This window comes from Littorina saxatilis, linkage group LG6 (genome assembly GCF_037325665.1).
Source record: "Littorina saxatilis isolate snail1 linkage group LG6, US_GU_Lsax_2.0, whole genome shotgun sequence".
Lineage (NCBI taxonomy): Eukaryota > Metazoa > Mollusca > Gastropoda > Littorinimorpha > Littorinidae > Littorina > Littorina saxatilis.
Window position 1 is genome coordinate 8,019,137 of NC_090250.1, and position 17,079 is coordinate 8,036,215.

General features: G+C 41.8%; 1 protein-coding gene across 2 annotated transcripts in view; it reads left to right on the forward strand.

The window, feature by feature from the left end:
* The window catches only part of LOC138968420 (chromosome-associated kinesin KIF4-like), a 53,586-nt gene that overhangs the window by 15,313 nt on the left and 21,194 nt on the right, over positions 1–17,079 (forward strand). For both annotated transcript variants that reach the window (XM_070340999.1, XM_070340998.1), the window contains exons 7-16: positions 1,746–1,865; positions 4,286–4,461; positions 4,818–4,879; positions 6,694–6,775; positions 7,357–7,490; positions 8,956–9,073; positions 10,659–10,721; positions 11,976–12,152; positions 14,125–14,228; positions 15,227–15,371. In XM_070340999.1, the coding sequence (XP_070197100.1) occupies positions 1,746–1,865; positions 4,286–4,461; positions 4,818–4,879; positions 6,694–6,775; positions 7,357–7,490; positions 8,956–9,073; positions 10,659–10,721; positions 11,976–12,152; positions 14,125–14,228; positions 15,227–15,371 (1,181 nt within the window). The remainder of the gene's footprint in view (positions 1–1,745; positions 1,866–4,285; positions 4,462–4,817; positions 4,880–6,693; positions 6,776–7,356; positions 7,491–8,955; positions 9,074–10,658; positions 10,722–11,975; positions 12,153–14,124; positions 14,229–15,226; positions 15,372–17,079) is intronic.

The following is a 17,079-nucleotide window of genomic DNA, read 5'->3' on the forward strand; positions in this document are numbered from 1 at the left end:
GGTATCTGTGCCTACCATCCTCATTAGAGAGGTAAATTCAGAGAGGATATATATATATATTCATTCATGCGACTGGCACAATTTGCCATGGAAAGTGGTGCCTCAGACCAGAATTCTACAGGATCTCTGGAAACTCTGTCAATCTCCCTTAAATGGAGGATCAGTCGCAGAGACGCACCTTGGTGATAAGTTCAAGGTATTAGAGGAATTGTTATCTCTGACCATTCCTCATCTTTTAGGTCGTTCACCTGATCCGCCTGCAGAACTTTACGTTGCTGGGGAGTTGGGTCGCTCAAGGCGCATAATGGCAAGTCATAACCATAACCCAACATTGATAAAGACAAGTGATCAGAGGAATAGTAACGACCATCGAGTAGAAACCAGCTCTACATTGACAGGTGGGACTTTCTTTCGATTGTCCCTTTCTGGAGCAAGTTGACACAGTGGCAACAATGCAACTTGCCACTCGCCCGACTCAGGATTTCTTGCTTCTCAGTCCGATGATCTATCCTTTTCTTCCCCCGATTTTACAGGGGGGATTCCGGACAAATGGGCTGAGTCGGGTGAGGTGACACTAGATTACCGATCGAAAGTCAACTCTCCAGCCTGTTATCTATTCTCCTATTAGTTAAATTGAGGTGATGTATTCGAAAGAAATATGTATTTTTTACAAGTAAAATGACTATTTCTAAGAATACTCACCTCAATTTAACCAGAGACCCTCCCACCAACCCCGCTATTGACTTAATAGCTTCGAATTGAAACTGGGGATTATGGGCATTGGCACATGCGCAGAGAGGTACTACCGACAAAGGGAGACTACTCCCCTAAATGGTATACCGACGGAAATCTAGAGTTAGCGACCTTGTTTACAGTCTAGTACTGGTAACATAGGACGCTTCTCAGTCTAGCACTCGTAAGTAAGGTAACTCCTATTAGTTAAATTGAGGTGAGTATTCTTAGAAATAGTCATTTTACTTGTAAAAAATACATTTTTCCCAGTAACACTAACACCCATGGGTTATGAACAGACTATCTTATAAAACAGGGTCTGGAAAATGTCTTGGGGTCTTACAAGGGAGGGAGCCTTCTATGGGGTAAGGTGGTTCAGGGAGGGGCGGGGGTAACGAAGGCGAGTCGTGTGTAAGGTGGTTCAGGGAGGGGCGGGGGTAACGAAGGCGAGTCGTGTGTAAGCATCTGTTTTTCTGGTTATTTTTATTTGGTTACATGTACTTGAATGTAGTGCGTGCAATTTCACCCAAAGTTAAAACATTTCCCTGGCGTGTTGGACATTATAAGATGTTTGATGGCTTGCTGTTATATCACCTTATTTGTTGGTCTGAGGGGAGCATATCGTCTTCTGTTTCATCTTCATCGACTTGGGCCGAGGTTGATAAAGGTTCATAACAGAAGGCGATATGCTCCCCGATTTGTGAATGAAAACTCGTGAAAATGATGGCAAAAAAATTGTTCTTAGACATTTCAATTCACAAGTCCTGCTGTACCAAATTCTGAAGTATTTGAGAGCGATAGTCATCTAACGTGCAACTTTTTTGGTTAGACATTTTAACTATAACTGTAAAAGCTCCAACCACCGAAGACGGAAGACAGCATCCAACTTGGCGCGGAAAGAAAATTGGCTGTCTACGCTTTTCCTATTACATGGCCGTACAGATATCAATGGGCTACTTTTTCTCTTTTTCTATGCATTGCAAGTGAATTCTGTTAAAATTGCATTAATGCAGGTGTGAACATCAACCGTGGGTTGCTGGCCCTCGGAAATGTGATCAGCGCTCTTGGTGAGGACGGTCAGAAGCGACCACATATTCCGTACAGAGATTCCAAGCTGACTCGTCTTTTACAAGGTATAGTACGCAGTCATGTCACTCAGATTTTTGTTGGTGAGGAGATGACCGTAGATGTAGGTAGTGTAGTAGATCTGATGGAACTTTTTTTAATCTTAGCAGCTCTCACAGGATATCTGCACATATTCCATACAGAGATTCCAAGCTTTCTCGTCTTTTGCAAGGTATAGTATGCAGTCATGTAAGATTTTTGACTCACATGCGAAGCAAAAGTGAGTCTATGTACTCACCCGAGTCGTCCGTCCGTCCGTCCGTCCGTCCGGAAAACTTTAACGTTGGATATTTCTTGGACACTATTCAGTCTATCAGTACCAAATTTGGCAAGATGGTGTATGATGACAAGGCCCCAAAAAACATACATAGCATCTTGACCTTGCGTCAAGGTCGCAGGGGCCATAAATGTTGCCTAAAAAACAGCTATTTTTCACATTTTTCCCATTTTCTCTGAAGTTTTTGAGATTGAATACCTCACCTATATATGATATATAGGGCAAAGTAAGCCCCATCTTTTGATACCAGTTTGGTTTACCTTGCTTCAAGGTCAAGGTCACAGGAGCTCTTCAAAGTTGGATTGTATACATATTTTGAAGTGACCTTGACCCTGAACTATGGAAGATAACTGTTTCAAACTTAAAAATTATGTGGGGCACATGTTATGCTTTCATCATGAGACACATTTGGTCACATATGATCATGGTCAAGGTCACTTTGACCCTTATGAAATGTGACCAAAATAAGGTAGTGAACCACTAAAAGTGACCATAGCTCATGGTAGAAAGAGCCAATAAGCACCATTGTACTTCCTATGTCTTGAATTAACAGCTTTGTGTTGCATGACCTTGGATGACCTTGACCTTGGGTCAAGGTCACATGTATTTTGGTAGGAAAAATGTGTAAAGCATGTGAGTCGTATGGGCTTTGCCCTTCTTGTGTTGGTGATGAGATGCCCGTAGATATACATAGATTAGGCCTAAAAAAAAAATAGGTGTGGTTACGGTAGCCCGACCTACCCTATTTTTAGGGGCCGACCCTATAACTTTTTATTACATTTGTCAAAAAAAAAAAGAAAACGAGTGCAGAAAACGCAATGAAAGCGAAAGCGCCCGAGTCGCACACTTATTTCCCTGTCAAGTAGGTTTAATTTGTACACATTAGAAAAAAAAGTTTAAAAAAAAAAGTGATTGCCTACCTTCCTGCCCTATTTGGCTCACGTAAGTGTAGCCTATGCGATCGTAACTTTGTCTGTCTGTGCGTGTGTGCGTATGTATGTATGTATGTATGTCTGTGGTAGAAACTTTAACATTTGAAGACGTCACAACATTTGAAGACGTCACATTATGACGTAAGAGGGTTAGACGTCACGCGAAGGAATTACTGAAAGTCTCGGTCATTGTTATTTTGCCGAGCGGGCCGAGACTAGTTTTTTCTTCGAAATCGGCCATTCAGATCTAGATCTAGTGTCTCGCTTTCTTGCACAGTGTCACCTATGCCGCTTACTGTGTGTGTGTGTGTGTGTGTGTGCAAGGGCGGATCTGGGGGGGGGTTACATGGGTTACGTAACCCCCCCCCCCACCCCCAAAAAAAGAGGTAATTTATTGGCTCAGGATGCACCAGATAGCTCTATTTTGCTTCTTTGGATAAAAAAATTTCCGGGGGGGGCATGCCCCCGGACCCCCCTAGAGGCTTAGGCGCCTTCGGCGCCGTCAACTTGTATCTTCGCAGTCATTTTGTAACCCCCCCCCCCCCCCCTCCAAAGTGAATTGATCCGCCCTTGTGTGTGTGTATGTGTGACGAAGTGATTGAGTTTGTGTTACTGTTTGTCGATTTCTTACGTGAGCCTTGAAGGCTTCGCCTCTTGTTTTTTTTGGCAATGTTACCTTAACCACACCTATTATTTTTTTTTTGCCTTAGTATACAGTGGAACCCGCCTTTTACGACCTTCACAAATCTGAGAAAATCAGGTCTTAAAATGGAGGTCAATTTACGGGCGCTGTGGCGGGGTGATAAGACGTCAGCCTCTTAATCGGAAGGTCGAGGGTTTGAATCCCGGCCGCGACTGCCTGGTGGGTTAAGTGTGGAGATTGTTTCCGATCTCCCAGGTCAACTCATGTGCAGACCTGCTAGTGGCTTATCCCCCTTTGTGTGTACACGCAAGCACAAGATCAAGTGCGCACGGAAAAGATCCTGTAATCCATGTCAGAGTTCGGTGGGTTATAGAAACACAAAAATACCCAGCATGCTTCCTCCGAAAGCGGCGTATGCCTGCCTAAATGGCGTAATTCGTCTTCAGGGGAGCGTGTGTGATGTAGTTTCTCAAGTGTGTGAATGTTGGCAGACTGGTTGAGAGGAAATAGGCAGCCGTAATCCATCTTCAGGGGAGCGTGTGTGATGTAGTTTCTCAAGTGTGTGAATGTTTTCAGACTCGCTGGGAGGCAACAGTCACACTCTGATGGTGGCGTGCGTCAGTCCTGCCGACTCCAACATGGAGGAAACACTCAACACATTGCGCTACGCTGACAGGGCCAGGAAGATTAAAAACAAGCCCGTCATCAACCGTGACCCGCAGAGCGACGAAATCATGCGCCTCAGACAAGTGGTAAGCTGTTGTTGGGTACATTCACCGGTATGGCGTTAATATCTTTATGGCTTCTGTCTTCCGGGGTTTGTTTAAAAAATGTACCACTGGCTGCCTCATGACACTGGCATTTGCATTGTGCTGTTTAAGTATCCTTGTCGGCATATCTGACTATAGTATTTTATACAATAGAGAAAAGAAAACAGAAACCAGTGTGTCAATTTTTCTCTGCCAATATTTCATCAGTTTGACCTGATTCCGTCAGGGTGACTGGCAAAGGAATGGTGTCACCGGATACATTGTCAATTACAAATACAATGCCATCCTTCCTCAGATTTACTCGGGTTTTTTACATTTCACGCACAAAAATGTTTCAGGTTCAGTCTCTACAGATGCAGCTCTGTCAGAATGGAGGAAAGGCGGGTGACTTGGTGTCTGAGTAAGTTTTCGTATGTATTTGAATGGATCTATCAATCTTGAGTAAGGTTTTGCATTTGTTTGAATGGATCTTTTAACCTGAGCAAGTTTTTGCATTTGTTTGAATGGATCTATCATTTATTCAATCAATAGAGAAATAGAACAAGAAATTCTGTATTGTTGGTTGCTGTTTGCTGTCTTTGCATGTTCTGAAGTCTTTTTGACATCTTTTTACATGATTTTATGTGGTTGTTCTTCTTCTTGGCGTTCGCAGAGGGTTTTATGGGGTTGATGTGTACTTTGTGTTGTCTTTTTAAAATGATGTCAGATTCATGTTTGTATACATTAGAACCTCCCTTAGTTTAAAATGATGTCAGATTCATGTTAGTATACATTAGAACCTTCCTTAGTTTAAAATGATGTCAGATTCATGTTTGTATACATTAGAACCTCCCTTTGTTTAAAATGATGTCAGATTCATGTTAGTATACATTAGAACCTTCCTTAGTTTAAAATGATGTCAGATTCATGTTTGTATACATTAGAACCTCCCTTAGTTTAAAATGATGTCAGATTCATGTTTGTATACATTAGAACCTCCCTTTGTTTAAAATGATGTCAGATTCATGTTAGTATACATTAGAACCTCCCTTAGTTTAAAATGATGTCAGATTCATGTCAGTATACATTAGAACCTCCTTTAGTTTAAAATGATGTCAGATTCATGTTTGTATACATTAGAACCTCCCTTTGTTTAAAATGATGTCAGATTCATGTTAGTATACATTAGAACCTCCTTTAGTTTAAAATGATGTCAGATTCATGTTAGTATACATTAGAACCTCCTTTAGTTTAAAATGATGTCAGATTCATGTTTGTATACATTAGAACCTCCCTTAGTTTAAAATGATGTCAGATTCATGTTAGTATACATTAGAACCTCCCTTAGTTTAAAATGATGTCAGATTCATGTTTGTATACATTAGAACCTCCCTTTGTTTAAAATGATGTCAGATTCATGTTAGTATACATTAGAACCTCCTTTAGTTTAAAATGATGTCAGATTCATGTTAGTATACATTAGAACCTTCCTTAGTTTAAAATGATGTCAGATTCATGTTTGTATACATTAGAACCTCCCTTTGTTTAAAATGATGTCAGATTCATGTTAGTATACATTAGAACCTCTCTTAGTTTAAAATGATGTCAGATTCATGTTAGTATACATTAGAACCTCTCTTAGTTTAAAATGTCAGATTCATGTTAGTATACATTAGAACCTCCCTTTGTTTAAAATGATGTCAGATTCATGTTAGTATACATTAGAACCTCCTTTAGTTTAAAATGATGTCAGATTCATGTTAGTATACATTGGAACCTCCCTTAGCTTAAGACCCTCCAAAATATGAGAAATTCACAATAGATTCACTGAGATGTCACAATATTATACGTTATTTGTATTTTTGACCAAAATATAAAATTTTACACAGATCGAGATAGTTGGTGTTTCTCCGAGACCACGCTTGCGGTCGAGGTGAACAATGACTGACTAGATCTGTATAAAATGTCATATTTTAGTAAAAAAATACAAATAACATTGATGTATCGATCGATTCTGGTTAGAATTCCTTTTAGTTTTTATGATTGATCGCACATAAACATGCGCTATTTTGTAGTCTCGGCGGGCCGCCTAAATATAAAGTTTTATCGGCCTCTGACGTCACATAGCTCAAAGAAGGGAAATTCAGTGTTCAATCGATACATATATATAAATAGTTTTCTACAGAATGTCTACTAGAACTGCATCCCCAATAACAATTGCTTTCTTTTGCACAGAAGCAGCATCATGAGCTCTGCCAGCACAGATAGTATGCAGGAAGTGTCCAAACTCTCAGAACGCATCCAGCTACTGGAGAAGGTCAGAATTATTAAGGCTCTTGTGGCTGTTTAGGATGACTCTATGATACTGGGGGGCCCGGTAGCTCAGTTGGTAGAGCACTGGTTTTGTGATCCTACGGTCGCAGGTTCGAAGCCGAGTCGGGGCGGACACGGGTCAACTTTATGTGCAGACTCAGTTACAACAGTGAATGTCAGAGAGAGAGAGAGGCAGACAGAGAGAGAGAGAGAGAATGTTCGATATTGACGCTATTTCACAGAAAGAACCTTTTATTGCCTACCTAATGATCAGATTTGAAAGAAAACTTTTTATATATCCTATTTTTGAGTATAAGGAAGTGGACTAGCAATGATATTAACCATAATGTATTTATGATTATAAAGGATAAACTAGAGTATGTACGAGGATGTAATTAATATATGTGACGGTGCTGGTATGGATATGTGTGGTTTGAGTTATATGTGTATTGATGTGTACTTTTATGTGTCTATATGTTCTGAAAGTGTGTTTTTATGTGATGTTATCTCGTACACGAGCCAAAAGAAAAGTGTTTGTTGCATTCAGACAATAAAGTTTTATTGAATTGAATTGAATATTTTCAGGAGAACACGGAGCTGAGCAAGGAGCTGGGGAGGGCCATCGACCAGAACACCCGCATGTGTCAGACCGTCATGCAGCTGGAAGCCTCTCGGGACAAGCTCAAAACAAAGCTTCGCTCATTCAAACAGGACACTGGGTAACTGACACAAATGACTAAAAATGTCTATTAATTGGGCCAAATTGACTTTGCGAAGCTGGGTGCACCAGGCTTTTAGACTTTGCAAAATCTTTGAGAAGTCAACTTCTGGCTCCATTAAGGACAGCCTTTAGTTAAAGTTTCTGATGCTTCTTCTTCTTCTGCGTTCGTGGGCTGAAACTCCCATGTACACTCGTGTTTTTTGCACGAGTGGAATTTTACGTGTATGACCGTTTTTTACCCCGCCATTTAGGCAGCCATACGCCGTTTTCGGAGGAAGCACGCTGGGTATTTTCGTGTCTCTATAACCCACCGAACTCTGACATGGATTACAGGATCTTTTTCGTGCGCACTTGGTCTTGTGCTTGCGTGTACGGGGGTGTTCGGACACCGAGGAGAGTCTGCACACAGAGTTGACTCTGAGAAATAAATCTCTCGCCAAACGTGGGGACGAACTCACGCTGACAGCGGCCAACTGGATACAAATCCAGCGCGCTACCAACTGAGCTACATCCCCGCCCGTTTCTGATGCTGAAGAGAATAGCTTGAGCCGTTTGATGTTAGCTTTGATCTCATTTGTTTTATTTTTTCTGTGTGTCTTTACTTTTTTTTCTCTTTGTTGATCATACTTTTATTAGTATACGTAACTTACTCTTCCCTGGAGCTACTGGGTGCCTGAAATTATGGTATATTTCCAACCGTTTTCCTTTGATGATGAAATCAGAGAATTTTCCATATTTTTGAACATTTGAAGGTAATGTCCCGTGTCGGTCTTGTTGAGAAGTGATACAGTGGAAATTGACAGAGGCTTTGAACAGAACATCTGAGAAAGCAGGGTTTTAAAAAGGGGGAAGTCTTAAAATGGGGGATATGCGGGGATGTAGCTCAGTCGGTAGCGCACTGGATTTGTATCCAGTTGGCCGCTGTCAGCGTGAGTTCGTCCCCACGTTCGGCGAGAGATTTATTTCTCAGAGTCAACTTTGTGTGCAGACTCTCCTCCGTGTCCGAACACCCCCGTGTGTACACACAAGACCAAGTGCGCACGAAAAAGATCCTGTAATCCATGTCAGAGTTCGGTGGGTTATAGAAACACGAAAATACCCAGCATGCTTCCTCCGAAAACGGCGTATGGCTGCCTAAAAAACGGTCATACTTGGTAGTTTCAGCCCACGAACGCAGAAGAAGAAAAAAAAAATTGGGGGATCTTTGAAGGGCTGTTCCACTGTACACTGTTTCTCGGTTTGTTGATGTGTGACTGTATGACCTCAGTATGCTGATTTCCAGTGTCAGTCTTGTTAAGAAGTGATACACTGTCTCTCTGTGCACGATGTGTGACTGTATGACCGCAGTATGTTCTACAGGGTGGACTTTGAGCTGCTGAGCTCCAGTGTCGGTCTTGTTAAGAAGTGATACACTGTCTCTCTGTGCATGATGTGTGACTGTATGACCGCAGTATGTTCAACAGGGTGGACTTTGAGCTGCTGAGCTCCAGTGTCGACGTGGAAAGCCACCCGGCCATGAGGGAGGAACTGGAGAAACTGCGCAAGCTCACGGAGACGGTCAGCCGGTCTGATACCGACAATGTGAGTACAGTGACCGCAACACCCCCTTCCCCATCCTGCATTCCCCCTCCCCCTCCCACCCCCACCCCTCCATCCCAACCAACCCCCTCCCTTCTTGCTTGTGAACTAATTATTTTGTTGTTGTTGTAATCTAATGAATTAATTGGTTCATCTCCTTATATACCATATACGATGCTGACAATGTCAGAACGGTTCCTGCAAATCCTGTGAGAAAAGACCTGATTATAAAATACAGTAAAACCTGCGAGCAAAGGACGCTCTTGGGGAGCCTTGCCACTGTCCTTTGTAGCAAGGTGTCCTTTCTTATGAATATGAATGCGCCAACATTTTTTTGGAGAAAACAAAACCCAACAGCCAAATGAATTACATGATTGTTTGTTTGTGGTACATGTACTTTTATTGTATGTATGTGTGCATGTTTATATATAAATGTAAATAGAGTGTCTATGCATGTTTAGTTCTTTCATTTTCTTTCATTACATGTAATAAAAATGAAAACCAAAACTTGATGTTCAGAAAAACAATTGTTAATAAAAATTCCAAACTGTGCATTAGTCATACAGAAAGTGACAAAGAGAAAAAGTTCAAGGATAGTCTGCAACATGTATGTACAAAACCACAATCAGTAAGTTTATCACTGGGGTTTGCGGAAAAAGTCAGAGAGAGAGAGAGAGAGAACGAGCGAGCGAGGGAGAGAGAGAGAGAGAGGTGCAATCGGTTTCTTACGACCTGAAGCAATGGGCCATTCACGGGAAGATTCTTTGATCGAGCTGTTGAAAACCACTCGAAGAGTTCTTCGTTCAACTCATCATAGGTTGTTTTTCTTCTCTTAACACATTTTGCCGTCGATCTGGCACCGGATTCCCACTGACTGAGAATTTGTGTTCGATCAGCTTTTATGTTGGAAATTTGAGTTTTTCCGCAATTCAGCTCATCAGCAACTTTTTGAACGGACAGCCCCTTGTCCAATTTCTTTATGACATTGACTCTCTCTTCTAAAGTCAAAAATGTTCGTTTTGGCATGATGAGACGAAGTTGAAGGATGAGACGGAGATGCATCACAGTATCACAGTACAGAAAGTAGAAACCCGAAATGCAAATGTTTGTGAGTTCACGGCATCGACCAATGAGCGTGCACCATACAAAAATCAACTTCTTTCAAGTGCTGTCATTGGCTTACAAAATAAGCTTCTCGCGCGTTCACATCGCCAGCGAGATTGTATTTGCAGAACCAAGATGGCGGACCAGCGTCTGCTTTAAGCTGTCTGCTTCAAGGGTTTGTCCGTTGTTGACAAGTAACGAACCCAATCGGGACCAAAAAAGGGTGTCCGCGTCCGTGCCTTTGAGGTGTTCGCTCTTTTAAGGTGTTTTTGAGTGTAAAATACATCCGTCCTCACTTGAATTGTCCGTTATGCTAAGGTGTTCGCCGAAATAAGGGTCCGCTAGATGCAGGGTTTACTGTACTATAAGAGTTATTCCATGCTGATGAGTACATTTGAATCCGTCGCGATATAACCCTTCATGGTTGAAAACAACGTTAAACACCAAATAAAGAAAGAAAGAGTACATTTGAATGCTGTTTCAGGATGACGACGAGTGCACTGACGAGGAAGAGGAGGAGACGAATGAGGACGCAGATGAAAATCAAGTGAGTGTCAGAAAGGAGGTAGAAAGTTTGTGTGCGCCAGTGCATGTCGCTTGCAAAACCTGTATTGATGAATTATCATTTTTCTTCATTTATACATTTGCTATGTATAATTATATTCCTGTATTGATGAATTAACATTTCTGTTCATGTATATCGTACTTTTCGGACAATAAGGCGCTGCAGTGTATAGGGCTTTTAAAAATAAAACTGAAAAAATCCTAGAATAAGGCGATGCCATAGATAAGGCGATGGTGTCGTGCATAAGGCGACGGCATGAAAGAAAAAAACACAGAAAAAATGAGGAAAAACATTGTACGTAGAAAAAAACCCACAGAAAAACCCCATCAATGATCAAACATGGCGACCGCTCAAAATCGGCACGAAACACTGTTTCAAACAGAAAGTCAGGGAAGAAGATCAGCGGTACCTCAATCGTCACTCGTTGTCGTTGTCGTCGTCGTCACTCTCACTCCCAGAAAATCCAGAGAAATCTGAACCCTTAGAGTCTGAACAAAAGAAGTTCATGAAAGCTGCTGCTGACATGGCACCCGAGGTAATTTTTTTCGGCGATCAACATTGCTTGAATTGTGTTCACTTAAATGGTTGTTAGTTGCTCATTGATTTCAAGTTCACAGTGCTCGTGAAACCTATTTTATCCGAGAATAAGGCGACGTCGTGTATAAGGCGACCCCATGATTGTAAGTGAAAAAAAAAGAAAAAAGTATCGCCTTATAGTCCGAAAAGTACGGTACATTTACTGTGTATTATTGTTTTCACTTCATGTCTCTTATTATCATTATTTTATATTGTATTATTAGGGAAGGTTCATGCGAACGATTGCGAAAACATTGTAACTGTTAATCTTCAAAAGAGATTTACTTTACAGGGATGGCCTAATCTCAAAATTTTAACTCGCCAGCCGGGCGAGTAACTTCAAGAAAGTCACTAGCCCGGCAAAAATTTCGCTGGCCTAGTACATACCACAGTTGATCTGCAGTGTTTATATGGCTTTAAAACCTGATATTACAACCAAAAGGGTCGCATTTGACCAGAATTTTCACTGGCCAGCCGGGCGAGTTGCCAGGTGGTTTCTACTAGCCCGGCGGATTTTTTACTCGCCCCTGGCGGTCGGACGATTTGGTCATCCCTGCTTCAGGTGAGTTATTGGCTGCAGCTTGGTAAGAAGTGTTCTCTGAAAGACAGGCATGAACAGATGAGAAAGGTTCCATTGTAATCAACACTCCATTTTTACAGGAAAACTTGCCAGCAACGCCAGATTCACGCGCCAAGTCAACAGAGCACGTCCTGCGCCAGGCCAAGATGTCACGAGAGCTGCAGGAGCTGAACCAGATCCTGGCCAAGAAACAAGAGCTGGCCAACCAGATGGACCGCTCGGAGGAAGAAATGAATTCTGTCCGTGGTCACTATGAGGTCAGTTTGGCTCACGTAGAAAAAAAAATTTTTACAAGTAAAATGACTATTTCTAAGACATGGGTGGGAGTTCCTCCGTCTCAGACGGATTTCCGTCTCAGAGAAATTTTGACATTTTTTTTTTTTTTTTTTTTTTTTTTTGCGGGTTTGTTTCGTTTCGGTTCGAATTTGTAACTCAATCGGCATCCGATCCGTACTTTACAATTGCCATTTCCGGTTCCGTCCGCTTTGTGTCTGCCATTTTGAATCGTTCAGAGGATGTGGTTTTCGGGCTGTTTTCGTCGGCAACCCAAAGAGATTTCGGAAGGAATAATGATTGAATACAACCTAAAACCACATTCCTTTAATTTAAGTTTTGACTGATCATCTCATACTGTGTAGAGATAAAGATATGGAACTGATAGACTGCGCCCTCATTGATAGTCATCTCATACTGTGTTATGCCAAATGGACTGATAGTGCACTTTTTGTTGTTTCTAATGCTTGCCAGGTCCCTAAAATTTTTAGTTTTTGTTACTTTTTGTATCTCCAACAAGGTTCTTATTTATCAGAATTAAACTCAGGAGAGGCCAGAGAAACCCTTTTAAATTCATAAAATTCGTTTTCGGCCGGGGGCCTTCGCCCCCCTGGACCCCCCACCAGGGCGCTGCCCCTGGACCCCGCCGGGGCCTTGGCGGCCCCTGGACCCCGCCGGGGCCTTGGCGGCCCCTGGACCCCGGCCTTAAAAAAAGTTCAGTCTTGGAACAATTTTGGGCTCCCACCCATGCTAAGAATACTCACCTCAATTTATCTAATAGGAGCTACCTTACTTATGAGTGCTATTCTTGCTTGTCAGTCTAGCACTTGTAAGTAAGGTAACTGCTATTAGGCCAAAAAAAAAAAATTGTCTGTTTAGGGTAACCCGACCGACCCTATCGATTTGGCGCCGACCCAAAAACTTTTTTTTGATTTCAAAAAAAAAAGAAAAAAAAAAGAGGTAAAAATGCTAAAAAGAGACATTTGGCGTTTCTTTCTCTCCCTTTCTCTCTGTTTTATTTATACGTTAGTTTTGAAACATGTATTCATCAAATATAAGAAGTGAATGTTCAGCCAACATAGCATTTACAAAAAACAAAAAAACAAAAAAAACAAAACCCTACCTACCTACCGACCCTACTTTTTTTGGTCATGTTACCCTAAACAGACAATTTTTTTTTTTTGGCCTTAGTTAAATTGAGGTGATGTATTTGAAAGAAATTGGCTAAGCAGAAGAAATTAGGCATGAACATGAATATGATAAGGAAGCTTGCTTTTTTCCGGCAAATGCTTCCCTCTATCCTTTGGACCTCACCCCGTTATGCTCAAATCTAACCGATTCAGTGTTCATAATAAACAGTCATTATGTTCACAATGGCAAAACTACTTCAGAGTACTTTAAGTATGTGTGTCAATACAAATGAGTAATTGCTAAGTCCAGTGTTTGAAGTTCTCAAGTGAGTCGTGTCAATTTCAAAGCGACGGAGCTGTCAGTACGTTCGACTTAGAAGACACCACAGTACAGAATGTCGATTCAGCAGAATACTTCATGGCTTGCTGGGTGATACCAGGCTTATACTTTTTTGTGTGGACTGGAGTCGATTCAAAGCGATTAAGCTGTCAGTTAGTTTGAGTTAGAAGACACAGAATGTCGGATCTTATGGCTTGCTGTTTGATACCAGGTTTACACTCATGTGTTTTTGAGTCGATTCAAAGCGACGGAGCTGTTAGTTAGTTTGAGTCAGAAGGCACAACAGTACATAAAGTTGGATAAGAAGAATATTTCATGGCTTCCTGTGTGATACCAGGTTTACTCTTTTTTGGGCAGTTGGTTCAAAGTGAGTGAGGTGTCAGTGAGTTTGATTTCGAAGACAACAGTACAGAATGTCGGATCAGAAGAATACTTGATGGCGTGCTGTGTGATACCAGGTTTACACTTGTGTGTTTTTGTCTCCAGTTGATGATGAAGGATTGGGAGAAGAAAGTGAGCCAGCTGGAGAAGGAGAAGGAAGAGCTGAGCGCCACCCTGCAGGATGCGCGTACCAACGTCAACGCTACCAAGTAAGTCATGCATAAACAAACACCAATTCAATGTTCATTTTATTTTAAGGGTTTAAATAATTCAGATTCCTGTTTCATTGATAACTTGGAAATTTGAATAAAAAATAACGGGTAGCGCCGTACTGTATGACAGCTTGCTTCCCCCAGTCAGAAAGCAGCCCGAATTTCCATTGGGGTTACCTCACAGGATTATATGCAATCTTCTCCTTATCCTTTAAGTGTGAACAGTGGAACCTCACTTTTAAGACCTCCCAAATTAAAGACTTCCCCCATTTTCAGACCTGGATTTTACTGATTTTTCGTCTATAACCTCTGTAGATTTACCTAGAAGACTCCCTCCTTTATAAGACTTGATTACCTCCCATTTTTGGAGGGCTTATTATTATTATTATTATTATTGTGATCATTTTTATGCGCCTAATCTAGATATAGCCCTAGGCGCTTACATATTAATTTCTGCCGTTTGAAATGGAATTTTTTACAGACAGACAGACAAACAGACATTTTTTACACACAATATATAACGCATTCACATCGGCCAGTAAAGCTCAGTAGCCTATTAGGCAAGCATTCACCTTTATGGGGGGGTGGGGGGTCCGCTGTACCTTGGACAGAATTAGCAAGCAGTGCAGAAAGAAACTTCAGGAACTGTAAACTGTATGGGTGTATTTATGGGTTGATATTTAATTCAGATTTATGTTTAGCTTTGTGCAAGACTATATGTTCATTGATTGCTTGGAATTGTGAACAGTGGAACCCCCCTTTTAAAGACCCCCTAAGGCCAAAAAAAATAGGTCTGTTTACGGTAACATAGGCCCAACAAATAGGGTCGGTAGGTCAAGATTTTTTTTTTTTTTTTTTTTTTTTTTTTTTTTTTTTTTTTTTTTTCGAAATGCCCAAAAAAAGTCTAGGGTCGCGCGAAAAAAATAGGGTCGGTCGGGTTACCGTAAACAGACTATTTTTTTTTGTGCCTAATTATTTACTTCTTGCTCTTGCAGGATCAGCGAACAGCGCAGAAAGCGACTTCAGGAGCTGGAGCAAGAGATGTCGTCGCTGAAGCGAAAGATGACAGAACAGTCGAGGGCCGTCAAGTTGAAGGACCATTCGGATAAGCAGGTGTCTCAACTCAGCATCGAGATCATAGTAAGTATTTTGGAACAAAGGAGAAATCTTCGGTTTTTTTTTATATTTTTTTATATTTTATTTTTATTTTTTAGAAATATTAGTTTTACTTGTGAGAGATCATAGTATGTGTGCTGGAAGGAGAATTTTTAAACTTTCAGAATGTGTAAAGCTCCTAAATAAAAAGAAAACACACCAGCAACCAGGTTAGGTACTTTTTTTAATCAATATTTCGGCATGTAACTTCCTTCTTCAGGATGGTATGGAAAGAATCAAAGCTCCATGTGATTTTGTGAAAAAGAATTATTACTTGTTGATCACTGGCAAAGGAGGGCAGCAAAACTGAGCAGCAACCCTCTAATCTCACTACAGTGAAACCAGGACCCTAATCCGAAACAGGCAAAAATCCACCTTCAAAAAGAAAAACAATGGATATAATCCACACGAATATGCCCTCCATCAGCTCACTCGTCACGAGCAGACCATTGTCGTCCGCCTCCGGACAGGCCACTGTGGACCAAACAGCCACCTAAAAAGGATCGGCATCAGACAGTCGGCCCTGTGCCATTGTGGAGAGGCGAACCAGATACCGGACCACTTCCTGCAGACCTGCCAACTCCACTGCAGTGAGAGGAAACGCGTCTGGCCCACAGGGACATCGCTGCACACCAAGCTATGGGGCAGCACTCAGGACCTGGAAATGACAGCCCACTTCGTCAACATCACGGGCCAAAGAATCTAGACACAGCCATCGTCGAACGCTGAAGAAGAAGAAGAAGATCACTGGGTACAAGAATCCTCCAAATATGGAGTACGACTGCTTATACGGCGAGGTGATTGAAAACCGTTGTGCACATAATCTTCCCACTTGGATGACAAAGCTGACGGGCTCAATGGCCTAGTGGAGAAGGCGCCTGTCTCCCTTGTGGAAGGTGGTGGGTTCAAGTGCTAGTCTTTCGGATGAGACGAAAAACCGAGGTCCCTTCGTGTACACTACATTGGGGTGTGCACGTTAAAGATCCCACGATTGACAAAAGGGTCTTTCCTGGCAAAAGTGTATAGGCATAGATAAAAATGTCCACCAAAATACCCGTGTGACTTGGAATAATAGGCCGTGAAAAGTAGGATATGCGCCGAAATGGCTGCGATCTGCTGGCCGATGTGAATGCGTGATGTATTGTGTAAAAAAATTCCATCTCACACGGCATAAATAAATCCCTGCGCCTTGAATATGAGCGCGATATAAATGGCATAAAATAAAAAAAAAATTTTAAAAATTTAAAATAAATCCCTGCGCTTAGAACGGAATACGCGCAATATAAGCCTCATATTGATTGATTGATTGACGGGCGCAGTGGCGTGGTGGTAAGACGTCGGCCTCCTAATCGGGAGGTCGTGAGTTCGAACCCCGGTCGCTGCCGCCTGGTGGGTTAAGAGTGGAGATTTTTCCGATCTCCCAGGTCAACTTATGTGCAGACCTGCTAGTGACTTAACCCCCTTCGTGTGTACACGCAAGCACAAGACCAAGTGCGCACGGAAAAGATCCTGTAATCCATGTCGGAGTTCGGTGGGTTATGCAAACACGAAAATACTCAGCATGCCTACTCAACGAAAGCGGAGTGAGCTGACTATGCTCTCAGAGTATAGTGTGGGGAACCCAAATGGGCAAACGAGCTCACACGTAACCAGAAAAAATTCTGGAACGCTGAAGAAGAAGAAGATTGATTGA